Source organism: Hordeum vulgare, chromosome 1H (assembly GCF_904849725.1).
Source record: "Hordeum vulgare subsp. vulgare chromosome 1H, MorexV3_pseudomolecules_assembly, whole genome shotgun sequence".
Lineage (NCBI taxonomy): Eukaryota > Viridiplantae > Streptophyta > Magnoliopsida > Poales > Poaceae > Hordeum > Hordeum vulgare.
The window spans coordinates 14,447,649-14,462,663 of NC_058518.1; the positions used below are offsets into that span (position 1 = coordinate 14,447,649).

General features: G+C 43.3%; 1 protein-coding gene across 1 annotated transcript; it reads left to right on the forward strand.

Annotated features, from left to right (window-relative positions):
- The first annotated feature begins 593 nt into the window (after positions 1-593).
- On the forward strand, positions 594-5,769 carry LOC123404823. The gene is made up of 2 exons (XM_045098770.1): positions 594-1,481; positions 5,454-5,769. The coding sequence occupies exons 1-2, from the start codon at positions 1,070-1,072 to the stop codon at positions 5,594-5,596; spliced, it is 555 nt and encodes a 184-aa protein (XP_044954705.1). The 5' UTR covers positions 594-1,069; the 3' UTR covers positions 5,597-5,769.
- The last annotated feature ends 9,246 nt before the right edge of the window (positions 5,770-15,015 follow it).

Here is a 15,015-nt window from a genome sequence, read left to right on the forward strand (position 1 = left end):
CATTAACTGCTACCATTGGAGGTGTACCATCTACTGTGGGTGTAGACAAAGATAATGGACCTCCACGGATAGAAGGGGCAGATCGTCCAACTAAGTGGGCGCGTAAGAAGGAAAAGATGACGTGCTATCGTTGTGGTGAGAATGGGCACTTTGTGTCTGAGTGCTCGGTGGTGCTTTGTGAGCTTTGTCTTAAGCCAGCGCATGGTTCATCCTCATGCCCTCTGATGAAGGGTCCGATGCCCGTTATGAATATCTATGGGGTCTGTTCTGAGGAGTTGATGTTCTTTGAGTCCCCTGCTATTTCAACTTCGACACATACGCCAGATGTAGCTCTTATAGGCAAGATCACCGTTGCCAGTGGTAAGATGACTGTTGACCAGGTGGTGCAACAGCTACGAGATCTGGTGTCAGCTACTTTTAGGTGGGAGCCGATTGCGATTTCGGATTCTGTCTTTAAGGTGGTCTTTCCTTCTAAAGAAGATCTGGCCCGTCTACTCAAATTTGGTATGTGCAGAGTTCCTAGCACGAGTTGTATTCTGGAGTTTGATGTTTGGGCGGATGATGAGCCTCAAGGGGTGCCTCTGGACCAGGTCTGGGTTCGCTTTTATGGTGCTCCGTCTAAGGCAGTTAATGATTTTACTGTGGCTTGGAGTTTTGGCTCTCTAATTGGTAAAACGGAGCAAGTGGATATGGTGTTCACTCGGGCTAATGGGGCGATTCGGTTGTTAGTGAGTGTTCTAGATAGTGCACTGATTCTGGAGGAAGTACTTTGGATTTTCGAGGGTAAGAGATTTACCCTACGTCTTGAGATTGAGATTCCATCGGCAGCCGTTCACACAGCGGTGGACCCTGACATTGACATGCCGGACATGGACGGGGATTCCGGTGCTGGTAATGCAGATAAGGGACAGTTTCCTTCTCAGCCTCATACTGCTTCTGGGTCGGCTGCACTGGATTCGAAGGAGGGGGAGACTGAGCCGGCAGCAGGGGGGGTGTGACTCCAGGGGCTCAGCTACGCTTTGGTTCATTCCTGCCAGACACGGTGCCGGTTAGACTCGGCGATTCACAGATGAAGAGGTCCTTTGGGAAGCAAGCTGCTGGGGCATCGGCGCAACCTTCCTCCCCGGCTGTGGGTCTACAGCTGATTTCTCTGGATCGTTACCTGCTGCAGGTCAGACAGGAGGATGATAGGACAACACTGTCTGTGCCGAGTATGGGGTCAGTGCAGGAGGTTTCTGGATTTTCTAGTATATCCACCCAGGCAGGGACTATGGTCGCCGATTCTCCGGCGGCTCCGCTGATGGAGACACCTCATACCTTTATCTCTGAGGAAGCGGTCATACAGTTTGGGGGTATTCCAGATCCTGTGACGTCGGACCGGAGGGTTAGCGACCGGATTCAGAACCAGCCAGATGCGGATGATTGGCAGATGGATCGGGCGTCTAGGATTGCAAAATTGAAGGATGCTGAATCGTCAACAGGTATGTCGGTTAATTTGGAGCATTCTATTTTGCAGTTTTCATCTCCTGAAATTATTGAAAAAGCGTCAGCCATTGGGGTCTCGCTTGGTAATACGAATGCGGAAGTTGTGAAATCTATTAATGAATTATTAAACCTAGAGGTTGATAGGGCGTTGGATATCGTTAGGAATTTAGCTGCGGTTAAACCAATGACAGATGCAGAGATTTCTAACCTTGGGGGGCTGAATTCTTTATGTCAGAATCTATACCCCATAGATGAGCTTAATGAAGGTCAGGATTCGGTTCTTGATAACACTTTAGGTGACGACGGTGTTGGTCATAATGACTCCAATGATCACGGTTATATGGACCAGGGTCAAGGGCAGAAAATTAAACGGACCTGGAATAGGAAAGTTTATCCGGTCTCTTCTATTCGTAGGAGTGCACGCTTTAAGACTGCTAAGAAATTCTATGACGAAAGATGAGAGGGATTTTTTGAAATAGCAGAGGTCTTCGCGACTTGGCTAAAACTAGATTCCTCGCTGAAGCCACGACGGAGCACAAGCTCGACTTTATTGTCGTCCTAGAGACTGGGAGAGATAAGTTCTCCTCTCAGTTTCTGAGCTCCCTCTCAGCAGGGATTGATTTTGATTGGCACTGTCTTCCACCAAGAGGAAGGTCTGGAGGGATATTACTAGGAGTTAGATGTGATACACTCCAGGTTAGGGAAGTAGTGTTCGGTGATTTTGCGGTGAAATTCAAGATTACATCCAAAATGGATGGTTTCAGGTGGGCTCTAGTAGCCGTGTATGGGGCTGCTCAGCCTGAGCTTAAATCTGAATTCTTGGCCGACTTAGTTCGCATCTGTGATGAACAACTGCCTCTACTGATTGGTGGAGATTTTAATATTATTCGTTGGGCCTATGAAAAGAATAATAGCAATTTGATGGTAGATGGCCATTCTTGTTCAATACTATTATTGAGAGCCTAGAACTACGGGAGATAGAACTCACAGGTAGGAATTTCACTTGGGCAAATTCCCTTCCAAATCAAACTTTTGAGAAGTTAGATAGAGTTCTTACCAGTGTGGACTGGGAACAGAAGTTTCCTTTGGTTTCGGTTCGTGCACTCCAAAGGGCGATTTCGGATCATACCCCCTTGTTGTTGGATACTGGGGATGCCTTATATCTGGGTAATAAAGATAGTTTCTCTTTCGAATCCAGCTGGTTCTTAAGGGAGGGATTTATGGACCTGGTTCACAGGGAATGGAATAGGTCATCGGGCGGTTCAACGAGTATACAACGTTGGCAAAATAAAATCAGACACCTGAGACAGTACCTTCGCGGTTGGGCCAAGCATGTCTCGGGGACATATAAAGATGAGAGAGATAGGCTCATAAACTCTATCGATGAGCTGGATAGAAAAGCAAAGAACTCTGTTTTAGATGGAGATGAACGTCAACTAAGATTTGAGGCGGAACAAAGGCCCCGTTCTCTTCTCAGAGAGGAGGAGATGAAGTGGGCGAATAGAGCTAAAGTTAAAGCTATTATTCTTGGGGATAATAACACTAAGTTCTTCCATTTAATAGCTAATGGCAAGCACAGAAAGAAGAGGATAGTGCAGCTTGAACAGGATGAAGGCACCATAGTTGGTCATGAGAACCTAAAATTATATATCTCTAACTATTATAAACAATTGTTTGGTGCTCATCAAGATAGTTTGGTGACTATGGACGAGTATCAGGTTGCAGATATTCCCCAAGTTGGGGAGGCTGATAATGAGTCTTTATCTGCTCCATTCTCGGAGAAAGAGGTGTTAGATGCGATAGGAGGTTTGAAGTGTGGTAAGGCTCCTGGTCCGGATGGGTTTCCGGCAGAATTTTACAAACACTGCTGGCACATCATTAAGAAGGACCTTATGGCTATGTTTGATGATTTGTATGTTGGTAATCTCCAACTCTTCCATTTGAATTTTGGTACTATTACGTTGATACCAAAGAAGGAAGGAGCGTCTCGTATTGAACAGTTTCGCCCGATTTGTTTGCTTAATGTTAGTTTCAAAATTTTCACAAAGGTTGGAACGGATAGACTAACGAAGATGGCACACTCTGTCGTGCTATCTTCGCAAACAGCGTTTATGCCTGGGCGTAATATACTTGAAGGGGTAGTGGTTCTACATGAGACTCTGCACGAAATGCACTCTAAGAAACTAGATGGAGTTATCTTTAAAGTGGATTTTGAAAAGGCATATGACAAAGTCAAATGGTCGTTCTTGCAACAAACATTGCGGATGAAGGGGTTCGATGAGGTTTGGAGAAAACACATAGATTCCTTTATCACAAGAGGGAGTGTCGGGATCAAGGTCAATGATGATATTGGTCACTTCTTCCAGACACTAAAGGGACTAAGACAAGGTGACCCTATGTCTCCCATTCTCTTCAATATCGTTGCGGATATGTTGGCTCTGTTGATCAAGAGAGCTAACGAAAAAAACCTTGTCTCTGGATTAGTACCTCATCTGGTGGATGGGGGAGTTTCAATTCTACAATATGCTGATGATACGATTCTCTTTATGGAGCACAATTTAGTCAAAGCCAAAAACCTCAAACTCATCTTGTGCCTTTTTGAGCAGTTATCTGGGTTGAAGATTAACTTTAATAAAAGTGAGTTGTTTTGTTTTGGGGAAGCCAAAAAGCAACAACACATATATAACCAGTTGTTCGGATGTGTGGCAGGGGAATTTCCTTTTACGTACTTAGGAATCCCCATTCACCATCGTAAACTATCTAATGCAGAGTGGAAATGTATTGAGGAACGGTTTGAAAAGAAACTTACTACTTGGAAAGGCAAGCTTCTTTCTTATGGAGGCAGATTAGTCTTGGTGAATTCGGTATTAACAAGTATGCCTATGTTCCTCCTATCCTTTTTTGAAATACCTGTTGGGGTACGTAAAAGATTGGATTTCTACCGCTCTCGCTTTTTCTGGCAGAGTGATGAGGTTAAGACTAAATATAGATTGGCGAAATGGGATATTATTTGCCGTCCTAAAGATCAAGGAGGTTTAGGTATTGAAAATTTGGAAACTAAAAATAAATGTCTGCTCAGCAAGTGGCTGTATAGACTGTCAATGGAAACCGAATGAATATGGGTGGAAATTCTCTCAAACAAGTACCTGCACTCCAAATCCTTATCGCAGGTAGAAGCGAGACCTTTTGACTCGCCATTCTGGAAGGGTCAAATGCGGGTAAAAAGTTCATTCTACCACAGATCGAGGTTCATCATTGGAAATGGGGAATTGACTAGATTCTGGGAAGACACCTAGTTAGGAGAATCGCCTCTGGCAGTTCAATACCCGCGGTTGTACCATATCGCCCAACGTCGACAAGTGACAGTTGCGACTGTATTGCGGGAGATTCCCCTTAATATTCAATTCCGCAGATCTTTAGTTGGGGATAGATGGGTTTCATGGTTGCATCTAGTTAGAAGATTAATGAAGGTTAATATTTCTGCTAGGTGTGATCGTATCTCCTGGAGATTAACACCAAATGGGTTGTTTACGGTTAAATCCATGTATTCCGATCTCATTGATTCAGTACCAATTCCAAAATCAATACATATTAGGAAGGTTAGGGTCCCTCTTAGAATTAAAGTTTTCTTGTGGTTTGTTCACAAGGGAGTTATTTTAACTAAGGATAATTTGGCCAAATGGAATTGGAAAGGAAGTTCCAGATGTTCTTTCTGTCCAAGCCTAGAAGGTATTCACCACCTCTTTCTCGACTGTCCTTTGGCTAAACTTGTTTGACGATCAATTCACATTGCTTTTAACATCGCTCCTCCTGTTGACTTGAACTCGTTATTTGGAACGTGGTTACAGGGAATTGATGTTCAATTGGCTAAATCTATTCGTGTCGGAGCATGTGCTCTTCTTTGGGCTTTATGGAATAGCAGAAATGATTTGGTTTTTAACAGAACTCGTGATATCCAATTCTTGCAGGTTATCTACCGAATTACCGCACTGATCCGCACATGGTCGTTACTAACTCCTGTGGCAGCCAGGGAGCTTATGGTTACTGGGTGTGCCCGCTAGGAGATGGTAGCACAGGGTATCTTCAACCGGTTTGGATGGCGGCATATTAATAGGATAGGTGTTTAGTCATCTTCATCTTTTAGCCATTCCAGGCTGCGGCGCGATGTTCGCCATGTATCTCTTTTTCCCTTTTTTTACTCTGTACTTACTGGATACTTATTTTGATTAATATATGGCTGTATGCATCACTCGATGCAGAGGCCGGGGCAAGGCCTCCTTTTCGAAAAAAGTGCCGGCGTGCCGTTTGTTTTATATGGTATAGTGACAGGATGTCAGGTACTCCTTTCATTTTTATATACAAGGCCACGAACTCATATTACAAGTACCAAGGCAAAAGTTAATGTCTCCTAAGTCAATGTTGCAAGAAAACTTGTCTCTTTATTTACCGTGTAAATTAATATGTATGTTTCTCTCTCATGCATATCAAGCCAATGATCAGGTATTTATGTTTTCCAACAGGCCTGATGGCCGACATCTCACTAGCAGGCAGCATGACGCCGTGAGACACGTTAGGAGCGGCTCGAATGTGGCTCAATCATATGGACCGCGAAAGGACAGATTCTGGACTGACGGGGTGAGAAATTTATTGCATGATCGACCTACCAATGTTCTCTTGCATTTGTCAAAAAAAACCAGTCTTCCCTTGCACACCTAATCTCCACCCCTACAAGCTATATTGATCCTCCCCCAAAATCAGCTCATCCTCCGCATCCCCTTCGAAGAATCAGGTAATTATATGCTGCTTCCAACTCATAGTTATCAGGTATACGCGTTTTCCACATTCAGCACTGTTGAGCCAAAGTGTAAATATGAAAGTATCTCTAACAAACATCAAACCACATATTAGTTCCAAGCTCTGAAGTTTTATTGAACATGTCATCTCACACATGGATCCAGTTCTTGTTTTCTGACTCCACGAATGAATATAATTTCAGGTTTAGATTTCTGTAACATGCCGGTATGACCTGTGGGCCATTTGATTCAACCAAAAGATCTGCTAAAAAAACAAAACATTTAAATATTACCTTCGTAAGCAAAGAAAATAAAGGTGCTTGTCACATCCAAAATCAATTAAAATATGATAACAGTTTTGCATCAGGCCCTCTCTTTCAAATAAATGTAAAAAATCATGCTTAATGTGACAGAAACAATATGGGAAGAAGAGAAAACGCATGTTACTTATGATTCTGCACAACTGAATTGTGGAACGATAATGATAAGGTGATGGAGATGGCTAAGACAGACTGAACGACGAGTTCGCTTCAAACACACAGCAAAAAACTGCAGGTTGCTTCTGCAAATCATGTTTACAAAAAATGACAAGTCCTAAGCCTAAATGTTGTTCGCTAAAGGTAATGAAAATAGCCTTTGTGATTGAATTAGCCACCGCAAAATTGTTAGGATTTTTTGATTTCCACCACGGGATAGCCCGGTTGCAACTCTTTGTTCTCCCCTAGTGCAGGTCTGCCAGCAGTTCTGGTTTGGAAACTGTTCTGAAAACTTGTGTCACATATGGAAAAAGGGTTTATAGATGAACTCACATTAGTGGCGAGGGCCATTTAGCACCCGCCACTGTAATATAAAAAATAATAGTGGTCGGCGCCAAAACACACCCGTCATTTCTATTGGTGTTTTCATCCTAGCCGGCAATCACCTATACGATGTGTCAAAATCTCGAGGAGTGGCGGCACCGAAGGCAGTCTGCCACGATGAGAGGACGAGCATCGCCTCGACTCATCAGCCTGGATCACTTAGATGATGGCCCATAGACTGTTGCGTCAGCATGGAGGTAGATGAAGAAGAATTATTTGACAAGATGGTGGTCCGAGAAGCAGGGCTCGCCGCACCTACTAGCTCCATCCCCAGCAACAAACAGATGAACCAAGAACGTTACATCATTATGGCTTTGTGACGATGCTTGTTAAAATGCGTGTGCGGATCGCGTGATTTAAATGCTAAGACATACACAAAGGTCTTTTCTGCCCTATCACTGCTAGTCGTACACCAAATTAAGTGTTCTTAGTCTTCTCGGTTAGGTCGATTACGCTACCTGTTGATGCATTTAAGATTTATTTGGCTTGTGTCCTAGTCAGGTAGAGATTGTTCCGTAGTAGATATGGAATGTGCAGGAGTAAGGCTGGAAAAAGAGATAGGCGCAAGTGAGGCGGTAGTCCTTTCCCTAGTGTGTATGTGGTGCTTAAGCGCCCTACACGCGATCTAGGCGGCAATACAGTTTTTGCTATCATGGTATGTTTGCGGTATTATATGTATCAATTTTTATTTAGAGAATAACAATAATTTAATTACCCGCTACTACAATTAATTGCTTGCCCTATTTGGCATATTAGTGAAATATGGCATGATTTCCCGCTCGGGTAGAGAATTTGTTGCTTGCCCTACCTAGTCTTTCACATATGGCCTAGGTTAGGCATTTGGACAACGTCTTGTGCCTAAGCATGCCTAAACGCTTCCTAGGCGCTGCCTTTTACAACAGAGGCAGGGACCATATTGGAGGTTGGGCCAGAGATTGGATAGCAACGAGGAGGGGAAGCTCTGTCTGCCATCTCAAAGATGATCACTCACTCTCGTTTCTTGTGGCAAAGCACTATAGGCCCGTCGCGTCGAAGAAATTCGTTGTACCACTTATCCCTGACTCAAATTTCCGATGTATCTCATTTCTAAAAAATATCCTCATTCAAACACTGGTTCCACTCATCCCTGTGGTCATTATCGCTCTCCATATACTTAGTCCGTAATGTACATGGTGGCCTCACACACATTTGTTGCAGTTTCGAGTATTCGTTCTACTATATGATAAAACTAGTTATTCATAGACATAGTCGAAGTACACACTTCGTTGCTTCACGAAACTTCACATGTCCGGATTTTTATTTTCTGCCCTTCAAATGTGGCCATTATAGTCGTGGAACTAACATCTCCAATGTGCATTACTGTATCTACCAATATATATAACCTTGACCTGTCACAAGCTGGGCTTCATCTCGAATATGAAAATATGGTCCACAGGGTTAGAGGAAGTCTCCATGCAACTGCGGTGCCCGGCATCTTGTTGACCATTTTTTCTTTGTCAATAAACTTGTCCCTGTTGTACGTTGTTTCCTGACACATATCTATTATTGTTTTGAGCTTTGCCTTTACTAAATAAGAAATTTGCTTTCCGTGGACATGGTATTCAATGCTTCACCAAACTTCATGTGTTTTAATTTTTCTCTATGTCATTCAACTTCACCCATACTTGTATTTGATATGCCACAACTTGGATATTACCTGAGTTAGTATGAAGATACGCTCCACGAGCTTAGAATCAAAACATTGATAAGAATAAACTTTTCTTTTTTGCATGGAAATATATGTCTTATTTATATCATAAGGATCATAATACAATTCCCGTACACACCTATCTGACAAAATTGAATAGGAAGGAAAATGTTCAAAGAACACCAAATGCCGGGAGTGGAAGAGGCCATTGACACAGGCCATGATTGGCTCCTCCACATTCTGGATAATTGCAACGACAATGAACATCTACCCATGATGATGATTCCATGGAGGATATGTCACGTAAGGAATGAAATGACGCACGACAAACCACCACCGCCGGCCGAAGCTTCGATGGGATTTATTTGCAACTACATAAATTCTCTACTGACCATTCCGCAACACATTACAGACCATATTGTGTGAGGGAAGATGGTGCCTTCAAACAATCATGACGAGTGTAGGAAGGACAAGCACATGGCTACACTGGAAAGCGCGTGTCCACTAGCTAGAAGGATGGGTGAGGCCGCCTGCTGAGTGGAATAAACTCAGCATCGTCCGTACTTTCTTTGAAGCGGACAGCATGGGATTATGGGAAGGGCCAACATGATCCCGCGAAATGACCGAGGAGTCGTCGTCTTCTCTTCATGAAGATTCATGTATACATGCAATAACGCACTAGAGACTGAGCTTGCTGCTTGTTTGGAGGGCATTGCGCTCACTCTGGAGTGGAGTGAGGCTCCGTTTATCCTTGAGACCGACTGCATGGTGATAGCCAATATGATTATGCAAACTGAGAAGGATCCGTCGCCGGCTGCAGCTACGGTCGATGAAATCAAACACCTTCTGTTCATCAACAGGGAACATGCTATTTCCCTGGTCTGTAGCCATCGTAATTCTGTTGCTCATAGCCTTGCCCAGTTGGGGCATAATAATTCTCATACTGCTGTTTGGTTGAGGTCTGTTCCTCAAGAGATTCATTCACTGTATCAGAACGATTGCACTAATCCCATGGTTAAGAAATGAACTTTCATTTTAGCAAAAAAAACCTGGTGCACGTATACGTTGGTTAGTGCATGAGCTATGAGGCACGCGGCGGCGGCGTGGGGTGGTGAGCAGAGGTGGCTGCGGTGGCGGCGGCGGCTGAAGAGATGCACGCGGTGGCTGCGGTGGGGTTAGGGTAGGAACTTTTAGGATGATGCCATGTAGAGAGAGATATGTTTGACAATGCAACTCACAATATTGATTGGGTGTATATGCACATATATATAGAGTATAATATGGGCCTCTACCTCAACTAAACAAAGGCTAGGAGATGGGTTAAGCTATATACATATACATGCAAAACTATATGTTCAACAGTTAATGCATGAGCAAACTGAAAGTACTTGCATGCACGTAAAACTGAATCTAGGATTGCATGTTACGTGTGTGTACGTATACATCCAATATCAACATAGATGTGTATTGCACCTAAGACAAAGAATCATTTACATTTGAACTTAGATTTTCTAAAAGTAGGAAGCACCAAAAACACATCAAACACCTATATACCTCTTTTGCCACCCACCTGCGTAGCGCTAAATCAAGTCTCACTTCTTCCCTTATCTTACTACAAAATTACATACCAGGATACCTATGGCTTGGTGCATATAGTCACTATGTTTCTAAATCTTCTGGTCCGACAAGGCCTTTTGGGTCTCAGCCTATACATCCTACATAGTCACTCTATGTTTCTGATAACTCACATTCCTATTCATGAGGCTATTAACTTTAATTATATATATCCCCCTTACTGGTTCTCTTGTGTTTCTGTTAGATATACTATCTTGGACGGAAGATTGGTATGTATGAGAAGTGACATAGGAGAGGCTAACAAGCTATCTCCTATTGTTAGTGGGCGCGAGGTTCTCACTAGGTTGTCCATGCTATATAAGACACATAGAAACATGTTGATGGCATTAATTCAATGCGATATCTCTACTCTGCCATAACTAACATGGTAGGTCTTCGAAGATTACTCTCCCCATGCATGAGACCCACAACCCGATTTATATGCCGTGTGGTACTGCAACCACTTTTCAAGACCCTGGAAAAATAAATAAAAATAAACTTCCGTTTGAAAGAACTCGAGACCATCACGATACAAGAAAACTAGCAACGGGAAAAACAACCCCTTTAGTAATATCATTTATTCCTTCTAATACAACTCCAACCACTCATAATGGTTCTCTCATCAAAGGCACCATCATTGTTTGTCTTAGCAGATCCGGTTGGAGAGACCGTGGGGGCTGGGGCTGCCAGGGAATACTTCTCTTGGCTTTTTTTAATAGCTGATTATTTCCATTCAGTTATATATCTTCTTTGCACTAGCTATTTGTAATGGCATCTACAATGGTAGATGCTTGTGAAGATGCTAACGGTGAAAAGAATAAATCTTAGATAATAAAAGTGCCTAAGCATCCTACCTTACAATGGCAAGAGCTAATCACATGGGCTTTATTTTCTTTCATGTATTCGGCCCAAAGTCCACATGGCCCACAAGCAACCAACATAATGTCATCCTTCTTTTTTTTAAACATAAAATAAAATTGGTATTAATGAATGCATTCAGAATAATAATGAGGAAGAACATCATACAACTGGAATGCCCTAGAAATCCTCCATAACAATAAGCTCCCTAGTTTTTAAGAGCGCATGTTCAATTGAGGTCTCCAATTAAATGGGGTCACCCGATTTTGACCAAGTCAACAATTTCTCAAGGAGATGGAATTGGATCACTCATCTGTCTATGTAATAATCCAAGCTCCTTAAGATTAGAGGCCTCTTAATCAATTGATTTCTTGAATTTAAAACGTGGCCACTTGATTTTGACAAGGTCAACAATTTATTAATGAGCCCTTTCATTCTATTTATATTTATTTTGCTACAATCTCAAATTTTGAAGCTCTCCCACTTGATTGTGGTACTCAATTTTGGATTCAGTTCATGTTTTGACAGAGTCAACGGTTTTTATAAAACGACAACAATATGCATTTAAAAATATATCAACCCCATGCGTCCTCTTGGCACCTAGAAAAAAGAAGCACAAATATGTGATATCGTAACACAAATATAGTATACGTGACCATGGATGTACATTTTTTTCACATAAGTACGGTTTGATTAGCAAATAACCTACAATCGTACCACAGAAGGCCCATGAAAAACAGCCCATTATAAATAAATATAAAACATACTCCATCATTTTGCCAACTCGCCAAACGGATACTCGGTTGGTTCCAAAATATAACTTGTATTGGTTATATTGAAATCATAAGTTTCTTTAACATTGTCCAAGTTCAGAGCCAAAAATATCGACATCCACAATATTACATAAATAATATATTAAAATCCGTTTCATGATAAATCGAATGACATCGACTTCATAATAACTCTATGGATATATTTCTCTATAAATTTAATCAAAATTAAAGAGGATTGACTTTTCAAAAATTAATGCTTCTAATATTTTAAAATAGTGGGAGTGAAAATATTATGAAAAATCAATAATACCAATGGCGCAGCAGAGCACACCAAACTCTTCTAGTTAGGAATATCACTCAAACATTGCAATAATTTTAGAAAATAGACAATCTCCCTATGTGTAAATTGAAGAAAACTTGTTCGCTTTTCCTACTTGATTCAGAGAGAAATAAATAAATAGAACAAGGTAATCCTAATTTTATTCCAGTAAGTTTCAGATTTGGAGAAAAGTGAGAAGATAATTCCTCTAGAGACAACATGCACCGTGCTAAGTTTGTGCGTACCCGACAACATGCACCGTGCTAAGTTTGTGCGTACCCGAGAAAAATGCCTTGCCGTTCAGTCTCAAAGTAAAAAAAAAACTATTGCTAGCTGTGTAAGTTAAAACCAAAGGGTTTAGGGTTTTGCCTGGGTGGTGTACCCACCTCACGTCTCCATATATATAGATGATCAGGGTGTTACAATTACATACGAGTCCCTGTATGTATACAAATACAATATGTAAACTAGACCATATTTTACATGCCCCCTCAATCTGAACTACATACAAGATTCAGATTGGTCCTAAATCGGTCTAGCATCTGTCGTGTAGCGGGTTTAGTAAATACATCCGCTAGCTGATCATCTGTTCAAATGAACCTGACATCCATTGCGCCTGCAGCTACTCGTTCTCTCACAAAATGGAAATCAATCTCAATGTGTTTAGTCCGAGCATGGAATAGTGGATTTGCCATCAGGTATGTAGCCCCTAAGTTATCACACCACAAAATGGGGGTGCGCTGCCGTGAAACTCCAAGTTCCCTGAGAACTGTGTCTATCCAAATGGCTTCGACAGCTCCATTGGCCAACGCCTTATACTCTGCCTCAGTACTAGATCTCGAGACCGTAGGCTGTTTCTTGGAACTCCAAGATATAAGATTAGGTCCAATGAATATAGCAAAACCACCTGTGGAGCGTCTGTCATCAACATAGCCTGCCTAGTCTGCATCTGTGAATATACTAATTCCAGTAAACTGTGATTTGCGAATTTGGAGCCCTGTGTTTAGTGTACCTTTTACATACCTCAAAATACACTTAACAGCTTCCCAATGGACCTCTGTAGGCTGAGACAGAAACTGGCACACTTTGTTCAAAGCGAAGAAGATATCTGGACGAGTGAGTGTTAAGTACTGAAGAGCACAAACCACACTCCGATACCTGAAAGAGTCACTAGAACCAGAGGTGCACCAGTATGGCGTGATAGACTGTCGGACGTAGTAAGTGGAGTGGAGGTGGACTTGCAGTTCTCCATGTTGACACGGTGAAGAAGGTCCAGTGCATACTTTCTTTGTGTCAACATCATGCCCTAGAATGAAAGGACGCTTCCAATCCAAGAAAGTACTCAAGCGTACCTATATCCTTGATGGGAAATGTAGCGGATAGGGCAATCACAAGGCGGTCAACCACAGCAGGTGTAGAGCTAGCAATCACAATATCATCAACATAAACCAACATGAATATCTGAGTGGCGCCATGAAAGAAGATGAATAGGGATGTGTCGGCTTTGGATGTGACAAAACGAAGCTGGGAAAGACGACAGCTCAAACGAGCATCCCCGGCGCGAGGTGACTGTTTGAGGCCATAGATGGATCTCTGAAGTTTGCAAACATGAGATGGATACATGGCATCCTCGAAACCGGACGGCTGCCGCATGTAGACGTCTTCTGCAAGAAAACCATGGAGGAAAGCATTGCTCAAATCAATCTGCCGCAGGCTCCAACCTCGGGAGACCGCGATGGAGAGCACGAGGCGAACCATAGCAGGTTTGACCACTGGGCTGAATGTGTCATCATAGTCTATGTCGTGTTGTTGAGTGAAACCACGAGCAACAAGACGAGCCTTGTGCTTGTCAACAGATCCATCTGGCCGGTGTTTAGTCTTGAAGATCCATTTGCAGCCTACGACGTTAACGCCGGGTGGGCGAGGCACCAACACCCAGGTATTGGTATGACGTAGGGCGGCAAACTCGTCAAACATGGAAGCACGCCATGCGGGAGCACCAAGAGCCTGATGATGAGAGACAGGCGCAGCAAAAAACGCACGGCGGCCAGTATCATACCGAATGGTGCCATCAGTGTAAGTCTTCGGCCTGCGCGTGTGATCGCGTTGCTGAGTGACCATAGCATGACCCTATGCGGCCTCGGCAGTAGGGGTAGACGGCGCGATGGATGTCCCTGTCGTAGGTGTCGTGGCTGAGGACGGCTCAACGGAAGGCGACACGGGTGGGAACAGGACTGTGGCCGAAGCTGGTGAATCCTGAGCAGGCGCGTCGGGAGAACCAGGCGACGGCGGTCGGGCAGGGGAGACAGCCGGCGCAGCCGGCGCCTTAGACGCGCTGGAAAGCGGGTCTGGGTGGGCAGTGGGAGCCCGCGGGGAGGAGGCCGGCGCAACTATCTCGGGTGGCGTGGCATGCACGTTGGTCGCATGCACGTCGATCGCCTGGGGTGTAGGAGCAGCCACCTGTGAAGAAAACAAAGGAGCACCTACAAGGGACTGGTTAGGTGATAAGTAGGATAAGTCATATTTGGACTGTGGCCGCTCTGATACCAAGTTAAAAACAAAGGGTTTAGGGTTTTGCGTGGTGGTGTATTCACCTCACGTCTCCATATATAATAGATGATCAGGA

Bases quoted from the DNA above. Each gene is read 5' to 3' on its own strand.
- LOC123404823 (XM_045098770.1), top strand. From the start codon at position 1,070: ATGAAGAGGTCCTTTGGGAAGCAAGCTGCTGGGGCATCGGCGCAACCT. The intron at 1,482-5,453 runs GTATGTCGGTTA...CAATTCTTGCAG, and splicing joins GGATGCTGAATCGTCAACAG to GTTATCTACCGAATTACCGC.